Source organism: Solenopsis invicta, chromosome 6, assembly GCF_016802725.1.
Source record: "Solenopsis invicta isolate M01_SB chromosome 6, UNIL_Sinv_3.0, whole genome shotgun sequence".
NCBI classification, from domain to species: Eukaryota; Metazoa; Arthropoda; class Insecta; order Hymenoptera; family Formicidae; genus Solenopsis; species Solenopsis invicta.
Window position 1 is genome coordinate 3,786,714 of NC_052669.1, and position 19,296 is coordinate 3,806,009.

The following is a 19,296-nucleotide window of genomic DNA, read 5'->3' on the forward strand; positions in this document are numbered from 1 at the left end:
AATTTGTAGAAAAACAAAATTCTTTATACTTCATATAAATTAACATGAAACGTCATTCCATTTTTTAAACATTTATATATACATTTTATCTAAAAGATTATAGACTACTCTTCTTCTTTTTATACTTTTAAAACGCTATTATTCTTTTGCTATGTCATTCTATGTTTATTACTACTACACTTTGAATTCATATTTGTTTACTGACTTGATTTTTTTTAATGTTATATTTATATGTGTAAATTAAAAAAAATGATTAATTACGATAAACAGATGACTTATTAAAAAAGTATTTATCTTCTTTTATACATAAATTATACCTTTACGTTAAATAAAATATTCCTTTATTGGATCAAAATTCGCAGATACAAGATGAAGTCCTTAATGCACTAAGTCGATACCTTGTAAATGCTATAACTGCAGGATTGTAGAGAGATTGTGAGAGGCTTTAGAAACTTGCCCCTAACTTGAACTATGCTCCACTGCGGAGGAAGGGCACATTACTTTGATTCATCTATTATTTAATGGGGACGCAAAAAGTTGGGAAAAAAGAGAGGGAAGAAAGGGCGGTAAGTTTAGGACAGAGCATAACCATTTTCGCTCCTTTACGATGGCCTCGCTTAATTTGCCGCGCGATTGCCACTTCTGCGCTTCCGCGAATGAAGACAGCTCCAAGATCCAATTTTACCTAGTTTTTCAATCTGTCGGTACCTCGGAGTTAGTGCCTTTTATTCCTGCAGATCTCTTATCCTTTCCCTTTCCACGGTACCGTTTTCTTGACCTCGTTGCACCTCTTCACCTTCCCAGCCACCCTCCACTTGCGTTACTTCTATTCGCAACTCGCACCTCTTCTCCCCAATCTAGAAGGAAGATCCAGGCAGTGTATAAAGAGAAAAGGATTAACATGGTTGAGTGCAAAATTAAATTTATTCCTCTGCAGATTTCCGTAATATCCTTAACCTCTCGAGATTCGTACATCTTTTGTAGCCATTGCGAACCGGCGCGCGGCGCGACTTTGACGTATTTTCCGATAACTGAAGAAGATATTAATTAATTTTAAAAGCTGAATACGAGGTGCAATTAGCGGTACTTCAAGGTGCCCAGAATTATCGAAGATTATTTTGAGTTTATAATTATCAGCGTCAGCATTATAAAACATCATTAAAATAAGAGGAATTGTTTTATTGTTTTAGTTTGGAAGCGTTAACTATGGAAGAATACGGTTTTATTTTTCAAGCTTTGTTCTCTGAAAGTAATTAATTAATTAATTGGAGTTTTAACGGAGTAGATGTTCACCGATTTAATATGCGAGCGGTACACGGCGCGAGTTGAGCATTTTGCCTCTCCGGCCTTTGCCTTTTTAATCCTCTGTTGAATTTTATCTCAGTTGTTACGGCTCCGCCGCTTGAATTAGTTAAAGAGCCTATCGGAAAAGTGGCGACAGACCGGAACGAACCAACTTGGGTAAAACACTCCTTTGGGTGTATAAAGCTGTATTAGGCATCGTATCTTACATCCTTGTGCAACTTCCTAGTGTCGCTTGGAGACTCACGATCCTTCGGGGATTTACATGCGGTCGAGAACCATTGAGCGGAACAAAGTGAATAATCAATGTGCACAAAATTATCTTACGTATTACGACTTTCATTATTTGCGGAGACTCAGCGTTTTGCGAGAGTGAATAGTAGAGGTACGTTCGAGAAAATGCATGAGAAACATGGAAATATTACTGCCACGTAGATGTAGAACATAATGCTGTCATACGCATTTTGAACAATGAAGTTAATTCAACCAAAAGTGTTCCGTAGTTGGATCTAGCAAGTTAATGCTTGTCATAAAATAATACCGGTGGCTGTTCAAAAGCACATAATCTACTTTTTATTGTCTCACGTTTCAATTTATTTATAAATTTCAATAATCAAAACAATGAACTGTTTAATTGCATTTAAATGGAAAAATTATTAAACACGCAAGCTCTTTCGCTGATAAAATATATTTTTAGTGAGAGAAAGAGAGAGAGAGAGAGAGTCTGATAATTTTTCCTTTATATTCATACTACGCACACTTGTAAACATGTTACAATCAATGAATGTAAATCTTGCGGGATAGCAGATTCTTGATTATTATATTATATTCGTTTATACATATTCAGACTTTTCTTTTACATATCAATTAAATCGAATTATAGAAATATAGGAAAAGTAACAAGATTATTGACAATAAATTCGATATGACAGATATGATTTCACGAAGGTAGAGAAACGATAATATTTTATCGGAGCACGGCGAATAAAACGCAACACGAAAAAAGTAACAATAATTTGGTGAGGTGCCTCGATTTTTCAACCGGGTTCATTATTCTTTCTTGCGACTTCCTCCTCCTTTTTTTAGCGTTCCTTCTGGTATTCCGGTTTCTTGATAAATAGTTCCTGGCAGAGTTTGACCTTTCGATGTGAATTCACGAGAAAAGACAAATCGATTTCGTTCCCTAGTGACCCGAGCGTCTGTAACAAATATTACATCGTTCGATAACCGTCTACAGCGTTTTTGAGTTTCCTCCTTTTTTAATGAAATAAAGAAACTTACAATACTTATTTGAATTCCATGTTTTTTAATTTTCGAAAGGCTCATCGTTGCTCGAATTTCGCGTGACATGGAACGACGATGTCACTGCGTATATAAAAATTTTCAGCTTACTCGCAACAGTAGTACTTTTTTCACTCATTCTAAATATAATGCAATCCTATGACTGCGTTACATTGCTACATATAACGCAGGTACGTTTCACAGAGCTTACGTGGCGGAACGTAAAGTAAATATCGCAGACTTGAATAGTCTGAACTGCGTAAGCCGGGCGTAGCATGCCGGCGAGCACGTATGTATCTACGTCACTATCACGATGAAAGGCCGAAGCTCCGAAAAGCTGTCTCCTGATTGCGCGTAACCGCGCCCGGCGCCAAGATTGGTCCATTAATCTTACCACGGACGCACGCGATATCGCAGTTTCATGAAGAGGCTACGTCCTAAATAAATGCCGCCTCTCGAAACATCGGCGCCATAGTGCAGAAAATGCAGTTGCGCAATTGCACAGTGTTGGTTACACCAGTGCCAAATGAGAAAAAGAAACAGAGAGAAAGAGAGAGAGAGAGAGAGAGAGAGAGAGAGGGAGAGAGAAAAAAGCAACGCAGCAGAACGGCTCGTATGCGAACTCCAACAATGAAACCTTCCTTAGCAGTACACCGTTAGCGAAGCTCGAATGGAACAGCAGTCGTGGTCAATGGATGGAATTCAGTTATCCAAGTTTGAATGTAACAAAAAAGTTGAAAACCCAATAGAATGGCAAAAGAAAAGAGTCGCAACAAAAATATTATAAAGTGTAAGAGAATACGTTGTTTATTTTACGGTAATACACAGTCGGAAAAAATTTTGTTATATTATTAACGTGTTTCAGTGTTTATATGTACGTGTGTTAAAACTATAAAAGTAAATGGTATTTTAATAAAACATGTACAAATCCAGACGTTGACAGAATACAATATATATTTCGCCACTAATGAAATCCTCACGTAATACATTTGTTTCACAATTAAGCCTTTATTGCGAAATTATCTTGTAGAAATTATCATAAATTTTTTTGCCCACAGCCAAAGTTAAACGAAACGTAGCATTTCGATAGATTTACATTAATCGCCATTAATTTATCGCAACATGCCGCGCAATTATTTGCAGTGCTCGTAATTGTAATTTCAAATTTTCACTTGTGCGCGAAGGGCACAAAACATGCGTATATATTGGCTTTTACAAATTTACATTTCCCTCGTGTAATCTACTACTCTCGTGCTCATAATGCAAGTAATTTTACTCTCTGTCATCTGCGAATGTAATTATCCTCAAGTTGCTCCGTGGCTCGCATTTATGAGACGCACGAAGTTATATAACTATTGGGGAAGCACCGTCACTGAACATCGTTAAACTCGCGACAAACGGTTGTCATAATCTCCAAGTTTAGATAGTTTCGTCACCTCGAATTTGCTGGAAAATATCATAACGTTATCATGCGTTACCATCTACAAAATTCCCGACAATTCATATGCACTAATCTAGATTTCAAATATAAATATATAACGTATGGTGTAGTATATTTTATATATCCTGTTTCTTTAGTTAAGATAAACTATATTTAATTCTAGGTAGAATATATAATTGGAATAATTAGGATATATAATGCTAATAGATTTGGACACATTTTAAAGAATGGGGATAAAAAAACGTAACAAGAGAGAATTGTTATCACTATTCGTTATGCTAACGCGTTCTACGAGTGTAAAATGCAAAAGACTGTAAACAGGAAACATTTTGACAAAACATACATATGCTATCTGTTGCAGTATAAAACGTTTTCAAAAAGTAGTAAAAACAAGACTTTTAATGAAAAAAACTTTATCTTTGCTCAGAGAGATTGTTCAAATAAAAAAAAATATCATGAAAAATTTTATTGCCATGCTAGATTAAAAATTATAAATTGCTTAAGAATCAATTAATAGAATAATTATCAATTATAAGACAGCTAAATGTATTTATTTTATCAACAAATTCAAAAACTTTGCTCTTCGAGCACATTCGATTACAGACTCTAGTGCGTTATGGAGCATCAGATTTATGTTTCAATTGTACAAAAAAAAGTACTACGAGGCATTTTAAAACAACTCACTGTAATTTTACACTCGTCAGAACTGTGCTCGAGTCGCTGCCACAGTCATTCGACATCCTACTACCTTTACATAGCGCAGCAGACGATTGTAGAAAAAACGATCCAATGACGAGATCGCATCGAATTTCGTAACGTTTACCCCTGGTCGACAAATTTTACGCACATTATACATTTTTTTACGAGACTTCGTAACTAGAATAGTCAAATCGTACCGTTAGGTGTTTTTTATCGCAAAAATTCTTTACTTCTATAAATTTTTTATCAATACTGTATAATTTTTAAAATTATTAAATTTTTTACACTCAAAAATTCCTTCATTTAAATAAAACTTTTGTTATTTAACAATAAATTAACACATTCTCATGATCGTCGTGTCTGATGTGATAAGAGAAGATAAATTTCTCATAAGTCTCATAGTTTCAAAGTGATGCGCGTCACTTGTGAACGGCGTAAACGATGTTCCTGGCGACGTATGCCCGTGTTCATCGCATGTCACTTGTCACTTCGATGCAACCATCTCGCATATAAATCTATGGAACGGTTTCAAAATGACATATTGTGGACAAAATATCGCTAATATGTATTGCTTTATCTCGCCAACGTGGCAACTCGCAGTGACATGAATATTAGCAATTTCTCTAGATTGAGTACTAATTTTTTCCAACATATTTATCAGATACTGAGACTTGACAATAATTAAATTATATTTCCGGGTATTGAAATTAATTTTACTTTTGAATTTAAACTTATTTTTTAAACTTTACACCCGAATATATGTTTGTATAACGGAGGATCTTGTAACTTTGTATTATTTTGTTTGTATTATTTGGTAGATTGTAAAAGGAAATTGTGTTTCTCGACTTTATAAACAAATATACCGAAACAAATGGGTTCAACTGTTGGGTGTTGTTAGCGTGGAGCAAGTATTCTCTAGTACCCGAGTATCCGTCCGTTAATCGAGTTCACGAGTAATATCAGAGTACTCGAACTCACGGGTTCGATTTAATGGATTTCGATTAAACTGATTCGAACGTTTTTGATCTAATCGGATTTTCGATATGTTTCACTTTGGCACGGTGTACGATTTCTGATACTGTTTCGCTGTTGTACGTCGCTGTTATGACAAGCCTCATGCAAACATTCGAGGTTTACAGAAATTAATTCACTTTGGCTGATATTTGAAAAATAAATTGAATACGCGAATATTTTCCGATACTTCAGTAAAAATTTTACAAGATTGAAGAGATTCGAACGGGAATTTATACATAAAGAAATAAAATTCTTTGTTTACTACTTTATTCTTAAATTTTTGTCAATTTCTTGATTCTCTAACGTCTCTTGCACTTTTCTGTTACAGGGCGACAAGCGAGGAATCTATTACTGGGACAGACATCGGGTCATCATCACGGTATGTAGGTTGCATCATTATCGGACAGTTACAATAATAGTGAGTGACCATACGTTGACGAGCGCAATCCAGCAGGAAATCACTAGCGAAATCCGCTAGATCCCGTGGGATGTTGCGGGAATGCACTCGCTGTCGAAAATCGGACTCGCGTGGCTACGTGTTGCGAGTGTCAACCGGGAACGAGCATTATCGTCCTTGTTGTTTGCGTTAAAGGCCAAAATAAACTACGAAACACCAGCGCTTTCGCGTTACGTTAACGGTCGCTGCACGTGTACGAGAAGCACGTGTGTGTACGTCGTACATGGGGTCGCGGGCATCTCGTGAAATGGACCATTTCGCGCCTCAGCATATCCGCTTGCTTGTAAAATAACTTTCCCTTTTCTCTGTGCCACACTATTCGATTCTTTCTCGCATCACTAACTTTGAGCTCTTTTCGATATTACACCACGATGATAAACCGCAGTAGGCTTATCGCCGTATCGAGCGCGCAGATTGTTTCACATGTGTATAATCTCTATTGAAAATAATCCCCTCCCAGTAGCAGATCACGCGCGAATTCTGTCGCCTATAGCAATCAATTTTTACATTGCCCGTTTTTTTGTGTCCTATATCGGTCATTACGAAACGATGAGCGCCAATAAGTTATTTTTTTGTTGAATCGCATGGCTGCATAATGCAAGCAACAAGCCATATATTGCTCGATGGATAGCGCACGTTGTTGAAGCAATAAAAAGCAATATCTGTAGTGCAGTCGTTTTAATTTTACGAGCAGTTTCGTTACTGCGTATTAAAGAGTAACATATGTATATTAGGGTAAAGCAATTTCCTGTTATCGTGTATGTAAAACGTGATCGAATTATACAAAGCAAGCCCGAACACGGTATTTTAGCCGATTATACTATAGCCGATTATACTATAGTTTAACACGTAAAACTTAAATGTAATACCTACATATAGTGTTTCAAAATTCGTGAATAAAAATACTACAAAAAAAAAGTTATTTCTAGATTTTTATTTTAAGAAATAGTTTTTAAAATATGTATACAGATTTAAAACTAGTCGATTAGAGATACATTTATACGCTCACCTGTCATGACATTACTAATACTATCGCTCGCGCAGTAATGATTCACGAATAATTTTGAAACGTTAATTTGTTTAATAATACAACAGATTGTAGTCATACTATCCGTTTACTTGACTATTTTTGTGCACTTTGGAATTTAGTTAGACGTTGTTTCGTTTGTGCTTTTTAAACAAAAATAGATGAAATGAACAAATTTAAAGAGGTCAACTGCCATTTATAATTTTACATTCGTGAAACTATAATCCGCTTTAGTGGAAATACAGGCTCCTGTTACAATTATTGAATTTTTCATTAGTAATTGCAAAATGGAAGAACATGATTTTATTCTACAAATATAATTTGAATATCGAACGAATAGTAAAATTATATATAAAATTGAATTTTAGATTCCTATGTCCTTTTGCCATTTATAACTTTTTAATCGCAGTTACAATTATCTCTTTTTTTTATGTGTTGAGTGTCCTACATTCAGAACATGCATAATTACCATATCGATACATGAATTTGCAATGGACAATCTTTATGTGATTAGCAATGATACATTTTAAAAGTACTCCCCGAATCAAAATGAGTTTTTTCCGTTCTCGCTGAGCATAGCTTAATAACCGTTTGCATATGTCTTACCGGTCGATATCATAGAAAGCGTCCGGGTTAGGGTGGTTCGACAAGCAGTCGTCAAATCGCAACGTCAGATAAAAATATATCAGCTACGTCACAAAAGTCGGATGAAATCTCGCCCAGTTCCACCACATCTCACCCCTGCATCTATCTCTTGCCCACCAGTTTCGTACGTCCGCTATCATCCGCTATCGCCCCCCTCGGTTCTCCAAATTCCCGTCTTCCTCGTCAGGATTCTAGCCCGCTTTTTTGTTCGCGAAAATCCGCGATGGAACCTCCGTGCGGAGAGAAGTTTCGGTATGCAGTAGCTCTCTAAGTGCCCCTCCCCCGGCTTCTCCGTCGCCGTCCTACGTCCTCTTCTATTTTGCCCGTTCCGCGCCGATCGATATCACCGACACCCATGATTTCGAAGCCGGGTGCCGGTTTTCGTGGCGCGACGGAAGGTAGCAGAAACGCGCGCGCTGCGAGACGCAACGTTGGTGTTCCATGGAACACGCGCGAATCATTCGTCACAATGGTGACGTGCTGCCGCTCGACTTGCCACCCTCTTGCTGTCCCCGCAATTCCTGAAGAGAAGTCTATCGCTATGTCTGTACGGGCGCGTTCGACGTTTCCTTCCTTCCTTCCTTCCTTCCTTCCTTCCTGCTTTCCTTCCTTCCTTCCTTCCTTCCCTCCCTTTCTCTATCCCTCTCTCCCACCCTTTCTCCCCTCCGTCCTTCCCGTCCGATTTCCCGCTCCACCTGTTTTCTCGACGAAGAGAATTCCCCTTTCGCCCGAAACGCGATCTCGCCGTCGTGCGCACCGAGACTAATCGGTAACATGGGCACTCGGGAAATCTTACGATCTGACCAATTCCCCGGGAAAAGGAACGACAACTCTTACGGAGTTCCAGGTAGAACCGACGTTTCTTTGCAACGTTAATTTGCGATGCTTTGTCTACGTAGATTTCTCGCGAGATTTTTAATATAGATGTTCTTTGTATTACACAATCGCTATTACAATTTGCAATAGAGGCAGTGCTATGACAGTGATGCATACACTTGTGCACGAACTAAATCTGTGGCACACATAAAATGGAGAGACTGTATATTATATTCCGACTCGTATTCCACATTTCATTTCTTAAACTTATAAACAAATTTTCTGACCCAGACCAAATAAACGAGCTACTTTTATACTGAATGTCAATTTATTAAAACTTTAAAATTATATTTTAATATCTAGACCGAATTCTTAGTCCACTTGGTCCTCTTCAGCCGTCGGTTAAAAATAAATTACAATAAATACACGAAAAGTCTCTACGCATTTCGAGGTAGTAGGTATTATTAAACTCTTTCATTTTCCTACTTTTTATTTTTTTTATTAATACTGAAGTTAGATTTAAACTTTGAAGATTTTTATTAATTGGATGTTACGTAACATGTTTCTTAAGAGTTATGTATAAATTAAAAGTCGTACTGTACATTTATATCAGACTAATGTTAATTGAAAAACGAATATTCCATATTACCTGTTATCCTATATTTTGTAATCACAATTAAATTTTTTTAGAAGCAATAAATATTGAAAAAAGTATCACAAGTAACATTTTTTACTAATATTTTATTTTATTTTTTTTTCAATATAAATTGGTATTATTTTTGTACTTACACCGATAAAAAATGTTTTAAACACATGTTACATTCTTTGCTTTCTTTAACATAGCATTATAATTGACTTATTAGAATTTCATCACATTACTTTTTAAAATTCCGTTATGACACATGGCAACGATGATACAGTCTCAGATAATTTTATGTAGCTGCCATTATCGGGTTTTAACCGAGGTGAAGCGAATTCACTTTACACAGTGCATGACCCAAAAAAGTTTTAATCATATCACATTAATAACGTGAACTAATCAGGCACCAGTTAGACTGTTAATTAACTGTCTCTACTGTAGGACGGATGATGAATAATTTAATGTTTACGGTTCGTTTGCACCCTAATCAACCGAGTCGCCTGCGTTAAGCGGGCAATGTGGGAAGTTGGGGTTGTTTAGATAAACCAAGGAGATGGCATTATTTGGAGAGAAGTTTACTCGTCGTGAGACAATCAGATTCGTAACCAGACCTCGCACTGTGAATAAGAGCTGAATAAGATCCGGCTGTAATTTGCGGAAATGAACCGATTGTCATCTCGCTGATGTGCATACGAATGACGATGTAAGCTGGAAAACAAACAAAAGCTAACGGATACAATTTCTATATATCAGCAACGTAATTATTAACAATATTGATAAATTTTAAATGAAAATGTTTATACAGACTAAATGATTTTATTATTGAAATTGAGACTAATATTTTTATAAAATTAAATTAAATTAATTAATAACGTACTCAATTTTCAATTGGAACTTTTTTTGAACATATTTCGTAGTTTGATATCAAAAGAGAGCTATAAAGACGTACGTTTCAAATCGATTGTATTGAATAAATATTATGTGAATATTAATTTATTATTATTATATAAATTATTACAATTATAATTATTTTGTATCAATGAGAAATATTATATATTATCGCAATCGATTTGTAACGATACAAATATGACTATTAATGTATTAAACTACATATAAATGTATGTACATATAATCATATTACTAATTTACAGAAAAAATATATTAGTAAGAAAAATTATTCGTAATACTTTTCTCAATAATTTTATTGCGTATAAGAAAATTTGATTGTAGTAACAAAGGATAAAGAGACGTGTAAAATCTGTTCCAATAGACTATTTGTTTCTAAATTAACATTATTCTGAATATAAATATATTAAAACTTAAGAACTCTTAAGAAATATATTATCTATAATGTTTAATTAATAAAAGTATCTAAAATTTAAAAACAATTTGCTATTAGCAAAAAAGTAAAAGTGGAAAAATCAAGAGGTCTAAAGAATGAGATATAATATGGAAATAACGAGTCAACTTTTTCAGAAACAGTAATGAACGCAAGAAATAAAGTACGAATTCATTTATGTATGCATAAACTAGTCGAAATACAGTTAAATGCTGTTCATATCTTTACTATGGCACCTAGAAGGTAAAATAATATTAACAATACAAAAAGTAAATTAAATCTTAAATTATTAAATTATTATGTAAAATAAACATTATTTAATACAAATATTATGTGTGTGCCACCTGAATTCAGAGCTTTCTTTAAAAAATAAGCTGTATTCTATATTAATATACAGTCTATTATCTGTCTACATTTTTGTAAAATATGTTTTATTTTTTTTTATCGATTAATTTATTTGCTAAGAATAAAATTTTATTTCACCGTATTCACAATAAATGAAGATTTGTTTCAATAGAAGAAATTTATACTTTACAAATAAATTAATTCTTAAGTATCTCTTTCTCAGTGTAAATCTTAAACTACGTCACACAATTATATTAAATTATGGCATATACATTGTGTCGTTACATAAAATGCGCGCGACTCGAAACTTGAATAACTCTAAAACCAGACATAGCGTATTGCAAGTAATATTTGTCCTCGTTAAGAGACAAAATCAAAGGCGATAAGGGAATAAGGGACGAAGTTAGACCGAGTATAAGAAGACCGTGCTTGAATCTTAAACTAACCGGCACGACTACTGGCACATTTTGGAGACGAAGTGCTCAGGCGCGGGCATGAATATGAATGAGTCCGCGGGGTGATATTCTGAAGTGCGAAATAAAATAATTTCCTTCGTCGTAACTCGCGGCTTCGTGTTGCCACGGAATATGCACGAGGCGGGCACAGTGTCATTGGGAGACGCGCTGGAGGCGCTGAAGAGAAGAGAGCACAGAAATAAAGTACGACGAGTGACGAACGTAGGAGAGACACGTGAGATCCGCGAGCCCGTTTCTTTATCACCGCAGCACGAACGACGTTTCTCTCACGCGTTTCTACGGTGCGACGTACCGTCTGTCGAAATTTCTGACGGTGGTCTGGAAAACGAAGGAAATACGCGGAAACGAGACGCGAGAGAGAGAGAGAGAGAGAGACGCGACTACGAGTGATGAATAGTTAGTAAACGTTAAGTAACCGACGCTGTATCGACCTGCCAAGTGTGTGCATATCGGATTTCAGCGACGGCAGCGGCGAAGGCGGTGGTGGTGGCGGCAGCCCCGAGGTACAATTCAACGAGATATTACATTTAAACGGGACTTTATTTACTCAGCCGACTGCGTTACTCGTACGCCGCGATACGCGCTTCCATTCCCTTCGTCTTTTCTCTTACCTACTACGTGTTTCCGTACTAGACACTTCCTGCGGCTATTATCCAGTGTGTCGCCCGTTTCCCGCAGTTATTCCGCCTACAAATCGCTACCAGATGGGGAAAATTGAATTAGTCAGGGCCACACTTGTAATTATAACCTGGCCGCCCATCTCGGCCGCTCCACCACGGTCTTACCACTGGTCTTATCACTGTCTCGCTCTTACTACTTCCGTCCGACTTACCGCGCACGTACGGGACCGCCGGTAATAGCAGTAATTTTTCCTACGTTAATTTCATGCAAAACTTTCCAGCTTCGGTCGTCGTCTACATCGCGAATGGTCGTTCCATCTCTTCCCTTTTCTCTCTCCTTTTTTTCTCTATTTTTTTTTTTTGTTCTCTTTAAGCGCAAAGTGAATCTGCACGCGCGCCAGAGATGGCAGAATCGGGGCGGGAATATTAGAAATATTGGCCGAGTATATTTTTCGCCAGAGTCACCCCTTCCGCAATGCCTCCAAGGGGTGGTTCTACGTATATATATACATACATACGTACATATATATATATATATATATATATATATATATATATATGTGTGTCACGCGGCACCCTTAGTGGTTCCCAGCCGTGCCTCTGGAGTGCTTTTAAAAATAATGAAGATCACTTTCTCTGCCCTGTTATTTTCTTTTTATCCGACCTCCCTGCTTCGTCGAGCTTTCCTTTATTGCCTGATTTATCGCTTGACGTTGCAGTGTTAATATATTTTCCGTGGGATTAAATCCTGAAATATGACGACTTCGAAACCGAGACTACTTACTGCAAGAATGTAGAATTTGCGAGAAAATGACTAATAGCACGCCGTTGAAACAGAGATATCTGAAACTTTCCTGCCTGATAAATAGAGATATAGAATCCCTTAATTTATAGAATTTTTTAATACTTCAACAAGTTTTCCTCCGCCTCTCTCTTCTTCATTAGGTTTCATGCTAAAAGAAATGATGGCAAAATTTAATGATGTTGTTTTTCTTTAGACATACACCACTCTCTTTATCTCTTCTTTGTTTACACAATTTTTCTTCTCCCTTTTGAAATGTTGTAATTACAGTCGGTACTTTAGCTTATAAATGTCAGAGGTAAAGAGAGTTTATTATCTGAGCGAGAGAGAGAGAGAGAGAGAGAAGAAATCTGAAGAACTTTGAAATTCTGCGATATGACTCTGTATTGATGATTAAATAGTAATTATTTTCTATGTTAATTTTTCGAGCGTGAGTTTGTTAAAACAATCTGAGTGTAAGATCTTTAGCGATCTCTGTATTTAATATAGGAATGTTCACGTTGTGTTTACCGCTTGGTACATAATACTTGTCATGGAAAGAGCCGGAAGAACAACAATGCTTGCTCTGAGAGGAAACTCATGACTTTCATAAGTCTTTGTGCGTTTTCCGAGCGAGCTACCCGAGCACGGGTTGCAACTTGTTAAAATTCCATCGTGATTTCCGCGCGAAGCTGCGAAGGTAGAAGCACGTCGAAAGAAACGATGCCAGCACTCGGATAATCTCGTGGCACAGATTATTGAGCACGTTTCGCACAAGTCCTTTCCCGTTTACTTCAGTAAACCAATAAACTCTAACTTCATTTCAGGTAAATCCGTACGAGTTTCATGTTCCAACTATTCGATCGGCGAAGATTTTCTTATCTGAAAAGCTTGTTGAAGCGTGTGAATCGATTAGTAGGAATATTTATATGTAGTCTCAAGGTACGATTACACGAGGCGCTTACCGAATCGGCAGTTTCAGCAACAAAGATGATCACTTGATTTTTGCCGCAGAATCATCTCAGCAACCAACGGCTGACATTTTGTAGTTGAACAGTTATTTATTGCTTTTAACTTTATTTTATGTAATAGTTGTCATTAGAATATTTCTGCAGCAAAGGTCATCATTTATGCCGTTCAAACGTTTCGAGCGGCTCGTGAAATCATACTTTACTCATGCGGCTACACAAGGATAATATTTTATACATAATTTTTTTTTAATACTGTTTAATTTATATAATTTATAAAATCCAAATAAAGTAAAGGATATATTATACAATTATACACTAAAGAAAAAATTGATTAAATTAATTTAAAACGTTGGTATTTTAACAATCAGACTATTTGGTGAAATATTAACGATTCGTAATTTTTATAAATATACCAGACAAGATTTGGCTGCATGCATTTTGATTAGGACCATATTGGAAAAAAACTGGTTGCATTAATTGGAAATTTGATAAATTCAACCAATATGTCTGTTGAAAATGTACCAGAATTCTTGTAGAAATTATCAGAGATTCCTGAATTAATTTTTTTACATAATTAAAAACTATACCGCTAAAATACGTCTCTCATTTGTTTTTTCTTTAAATTATGGGGACTCGCAAAAAGAATTATTTTATTAGAATATCGATAAAAAATCTCGTAACATTATACCTTTTATTCTACTCCGTTTTCTTCTTACGACCAATGGAGTCACGTCCATCTGATATAACAATCTGATGCTAACGCGCACTGGTATATATTAAAAGCTTGGATCTAACCAAAGTGTTAACTAATTCCTTATAGATAGGATACCTAAATATTCTGGTTGCTTGTCAAAATGTTTTATTAATAATAACTAGAAAGAGATGTCTCGCGCCAAGTAAATGCACATTGCGAGATTTTTTACTTTCTCCAAAATTTTCTTAATCAAACATGATTTGTTAATTCAACTATGATTATTTTTTTCTGGTGTGTACGTAGTTTTTATTATAAAACAATGTATATTGTAATAATAATAGTTGTTTTTTAATGACTACTACACCGTGATGAGATTGCGATCAAACTGAGGATGGTTATAGTTTCGTTCTGTCGCCGCGTCCCTTGTCACTGAAAATCTACATTCAACGTGAATTTCATTGAAATAGTTTGCAGTAAAAGTTTATTATTCCCGATTGAAAAGCTCTTCACCAGGTAGGTTTCGTATGGACGTCATACAGCTTTAACCGTTTCTCGAATGTCGCGCATTTTCAACGGACGAGGGGAAACTTCTCCCCTCTTTCTCTCATCTCCCCTCTGACAAACGTCTGCAATAGCGCATAGAACAATCGGCAATGTTATCTCGCGTAAGATCTTGCTTGATCGAAATACCTAGCGGAAATGGCCAGTCCAACTGTTAACTTCTTCTCATGCGTCTCGACGAAATAGTCTTGCCCGATTCGCTTGGCGCTTTCGCCGCAGTTCGCTGCAAAATGCAGATACAGCCGGCAGCCGAAAAGCGCGGCGCAGTTTGGAAATGAAATTTCGCGGGAATTTATGATAGTTTGCACAATAAAAGTTACCGTAGCTATCCGCGCAATCGTATCCCATGATAGAACCGCGGTATAACGTATATATAACGGAATATTCGTTTTATACTCTACACGTCGGTCTGTACGATATGCCACGGGATAAAAATATAGTTGGAATAACAAACGCAAATCAAGACACAGCATTATATAATGTAAACTGCGTACTAACTATGTTTAATTTTGAGTCTACAGATGCCACCTGCATTTATTAAAATTACACGTATTTTTTGAGAATATGTTTGTATAATAGAAGCAGTATTTTTGTTATCGTTTCAGCGATCGTTTTCTAAAAGTATTTTATTTGAAGCTTCAAAATGTCAGAAGTTTAAAAAGTTTACTGCACACTCAGCTATTTGATATTGCGATAAGGAAACGTTGTTTATTGTAACTGTTACAATGCAACAATTATGCTTTGCACTTTAATTTATGTTAAATTAAAATTATATTTAGTGCGATGCGAGAAAAAACTCCGTTTAATATTTATAATTTATTCTATGGACGTAGGTGATACGAAAGAGTTTTTACAGTCCGTGGTTTCTTCCTAATCGTCGGAAGAAGTAATCATTGCTGCATAAGCAGCGGCGATATAGCAACAAAAAGCAAAGAGGTAGACAAAGAGAGGCAGAAACTTAATGAGAAACCATTGAATCACCTTTGGCATCGAAGTCTGCCGCCAAACGCTATTGCGGTTTCCGACGTGGTTAAAGGTGATGAAGTGTGCTAAGAAAACACCGAAGTGCGCCATGGAAACCTGGATAGACAGACGCAAGGGCGGTTGCCTCTGAGGCAAGAAGCGTGACCCTTAATTTCGTTTCTCGTTAAATCGCTCTTTAACGAGAAAATAAGGCCGTCTTTGAGGCCTCGAAACTCTTGAAATACAAAGGCGCGATTTCCCTGGCGGTATGTACGGTAATGTCGAACGAGATGAGATGTAAACGTCACAGATTAAAACTGACGTTTTCTTTGCCCGCAGTTGTCACCGATTCCGAATTCTACATAACTTAATCAATAATCCAGCGTTTCGCTCCTCTTAAAAGCACAGGCTTAAGATATTTAAATTTAATCTCACGTAATTCTCGTAGCGAACTAAATATGTCTGACAACTTGCCTCACTAAACGTTTCGTGCTTCAGGTTTATAGATTATAGTGACAAGTATTTTAAGATCAAACAATATAGTAAATCGCTCCAGCACGTTTTACGGTTATTGTTATCTCCGTTTAGATAATACGCGACTACGAGAGCTCGCGTTAAATACCTATTCCAAAACTATTCGCAGGTACGCGCGACAGCAGAAATTCATATTCATTAACTGCGGACTGTTATGCACGAAATTCACGGTATATCTAGTATGTAATGCATTGTGTCTTTCGAGCGGAGCCGAGTCATGTTATTAAGCACTCCGTGCCATACCGACACATGGGCTTACCTTAATCAAAGCTTGTTAATCAGTTTGATAACGACTTTCCGAGGACGTGCTTGCGAATTCCAACAGTTTCACTCGATTCTCACTCCCATTATCATTAACACGTTGACGTACATTAATACTATGACGGCCATTATGACAATGGCATGTCTCCTTGATGCGCGCATAAAATTTAACGTACTACACACGCTGTATCGCCGATCAAATTGAGACAACGAGCGTGTTTATCCAGACTGGAGTCTCTTTAAAACAATCTTAAAGATTTAAACCAAACTTCAGGAGCTTAAACATTTATAAAATCAACACACGGAATGGCGCATTTTTCATTAATGATTATACAAGACTCGAGAATTTTAGGCCATATTAAAAGTTTCTAGTCTCATCTTCTCGATGCACAATATAAAAACTCTTGTCTCAACACTTTGGAGAAAGTTGGACCTACAAAACCATTTACTCTGACATTTTACCATCGCAATGAATTTCAAGTTGCTTCAAGCGCGTTATTCCCCTTTTTTTTCATTTCACACCGTCGTAGGCGCGACAATTAACACTGCGAAGTGTTTTATAATAAAGCACTTGGGGGCATAATTAACACTGTCCTGTATCCGAGCTGTCACGCTTAAAAGACCTAAAAGTAACTCAAACTTATCTCGAAGCTTGTCTCTCCGTACTGTCTTTCGCTCTCTTCCCTCAACGATATTTTCCACTCCATTCTGCTTCCTTTCCTCCATCTTTCTGTTTCCCGTTTTCCGCGAGTTCTTTGTGCCCATAAATAATTCAGATGCTCGGAATGTCGTAAAGACATTAACGAAGATAAAAGCTTTTAAGGGAGACCGGCCTGAATCCTGAACTCGTTACACTGCTTTAACGATAATAACTCTGCAATCAGGTCGGACGATGCATTGTCTAGACATGCGTGCAGGCGTGCCAGCATCAAACGTTTGTAAGTGAATAATAGTCGAAGTGATTAATCAAGTACTTAGCTCGCGACAGGTTTATCTTGATCTGATGCATAGCACGCGGCAGTAAGGAACATTTATTAACATGAGCGATGCCAAAGCGAATAATCGTCCGATGTTATATATTTCAGCCTTTACATTTGAGAACTTAAACATTTTTCTATCCCATATGATTTTTTTTCAATGAAATTACATCGTGACACGAATAAAACAGTATGTCATGATTAATATAAATCTTTTTTATGTGAGTATCTTTAGTAGCATTTTAAATTATATATGCTTTGGAAAGGTATCAAGAACTGATTCATAAAATAACAGTAATCTAATTCTATAATATAATTTCAACTTTACGAAAAACGATCCACAGTTTAAAAAGGGTAAAATTGTTATTTATTTATTTTAATAATATTATGTTGAATTTTTTATAACTACTATTTCATCCCACAGTTACTTAATTATTCAGCAATGAGTATTAATCGTTTCGCCGCAAAGTAACGCATAAAAAATGCAAATAAATAGTAGGAGCTTATTTTTTAATTAATTTACGCTGTGGCCTGTTTTTAGAGAAAAATTAATGCTCATAATGGCCCGGACAACAGTAATGTAACAGATTATGATAAATAGATGCCGGTTGCATACTAATGCAATCAGGGCTAGGCTAGTTCTTTAGTTTGTAATATTTTCTATCTCTGTTTACCCCACGGAGTGCAATTTCGAAAAGGACAACAAATTACTAATCAGGCTTACAAGTTTAGACGGTCGTTGCAACTTAGGGATCTTAAATTGAATTTCCTCTACGGGGAAATGTTCATATTTCTTGCAAGTACATAAACATTTGAGCTTATAATTTTGTTCCGTTAAATGTAGTAACATGCAGTATTGATAAAAAATAAGTACATATTATGTTCTAATTGTTATATTATTTTAATTTTTAATTTTGTCGTTTTTAAATATCTACATTATTATTGCAGACTCCGAATTGCCCCGATTCGCCGAGGAAATCCAAAACGTGACAGTAAGCGTGGGACGTGATGCCCTGTTGGCGTGCGTGGTGGATAACCTACGACATTATAAGGTATTTTAAATTAAACTACCTTTATTACTATTGTATATATGTCAAATGTCATATATAGATAGTAAAAGGGAGAAAACGTGGTTAGCTACTAGAATTGTATTTGCGTTAAATCTATCGATTACGGCCGTTTGGAAAGATTAATGGGACAACCTTTGATATTATAAGGTGATGTGTTTGAAATAAAATTTCTTCTCCATTTCTGTTCCACATGTGTTGGATTTCATATGGAATACCGTTACCGTATATAATTATTCATATTCTTTCCGGGGCAAATTTGAATCATCGATTGAAACAGAAAAATTGAGGTCGCGTATCCATATCTACTATAGTCGAAAATGTCAGAAGTCTATAAGCATTTTCTTCTGCATTACTATTTTCTGCTTAACTCACATTGTACAAA

General features: G+C 36.2%; 1 protein-coding gene across 8 annotated transcripts in view; it reads left to right on the plus strand.

The window, feature by feature from the left end:
• The window catches only part of LOC105193894 (neurotrimin), a 186,232-nt gene that overhangs the window by 134,901 nt on the left and 32,035 nt on the right, over positions 1-19,296 (plus strand). For all 8 annotated transcript variants that reach the window (XM_026130624.2, XM_026130627.2, XM_026130628.2 and 5 more), the window contains exons 2-3: positions 6,066-6,116; positions 18,793-18,896. In XM_026130624.2, the coding sequence (XP_025986409.1) occupies positions 6,066-6,116; positions 18,793-18,896 (155 nt within the window). The remainder of the gene's footprint in view (positions 1-6,065; positions 6,117-18,792; positions 18,897-19,296) is intronic.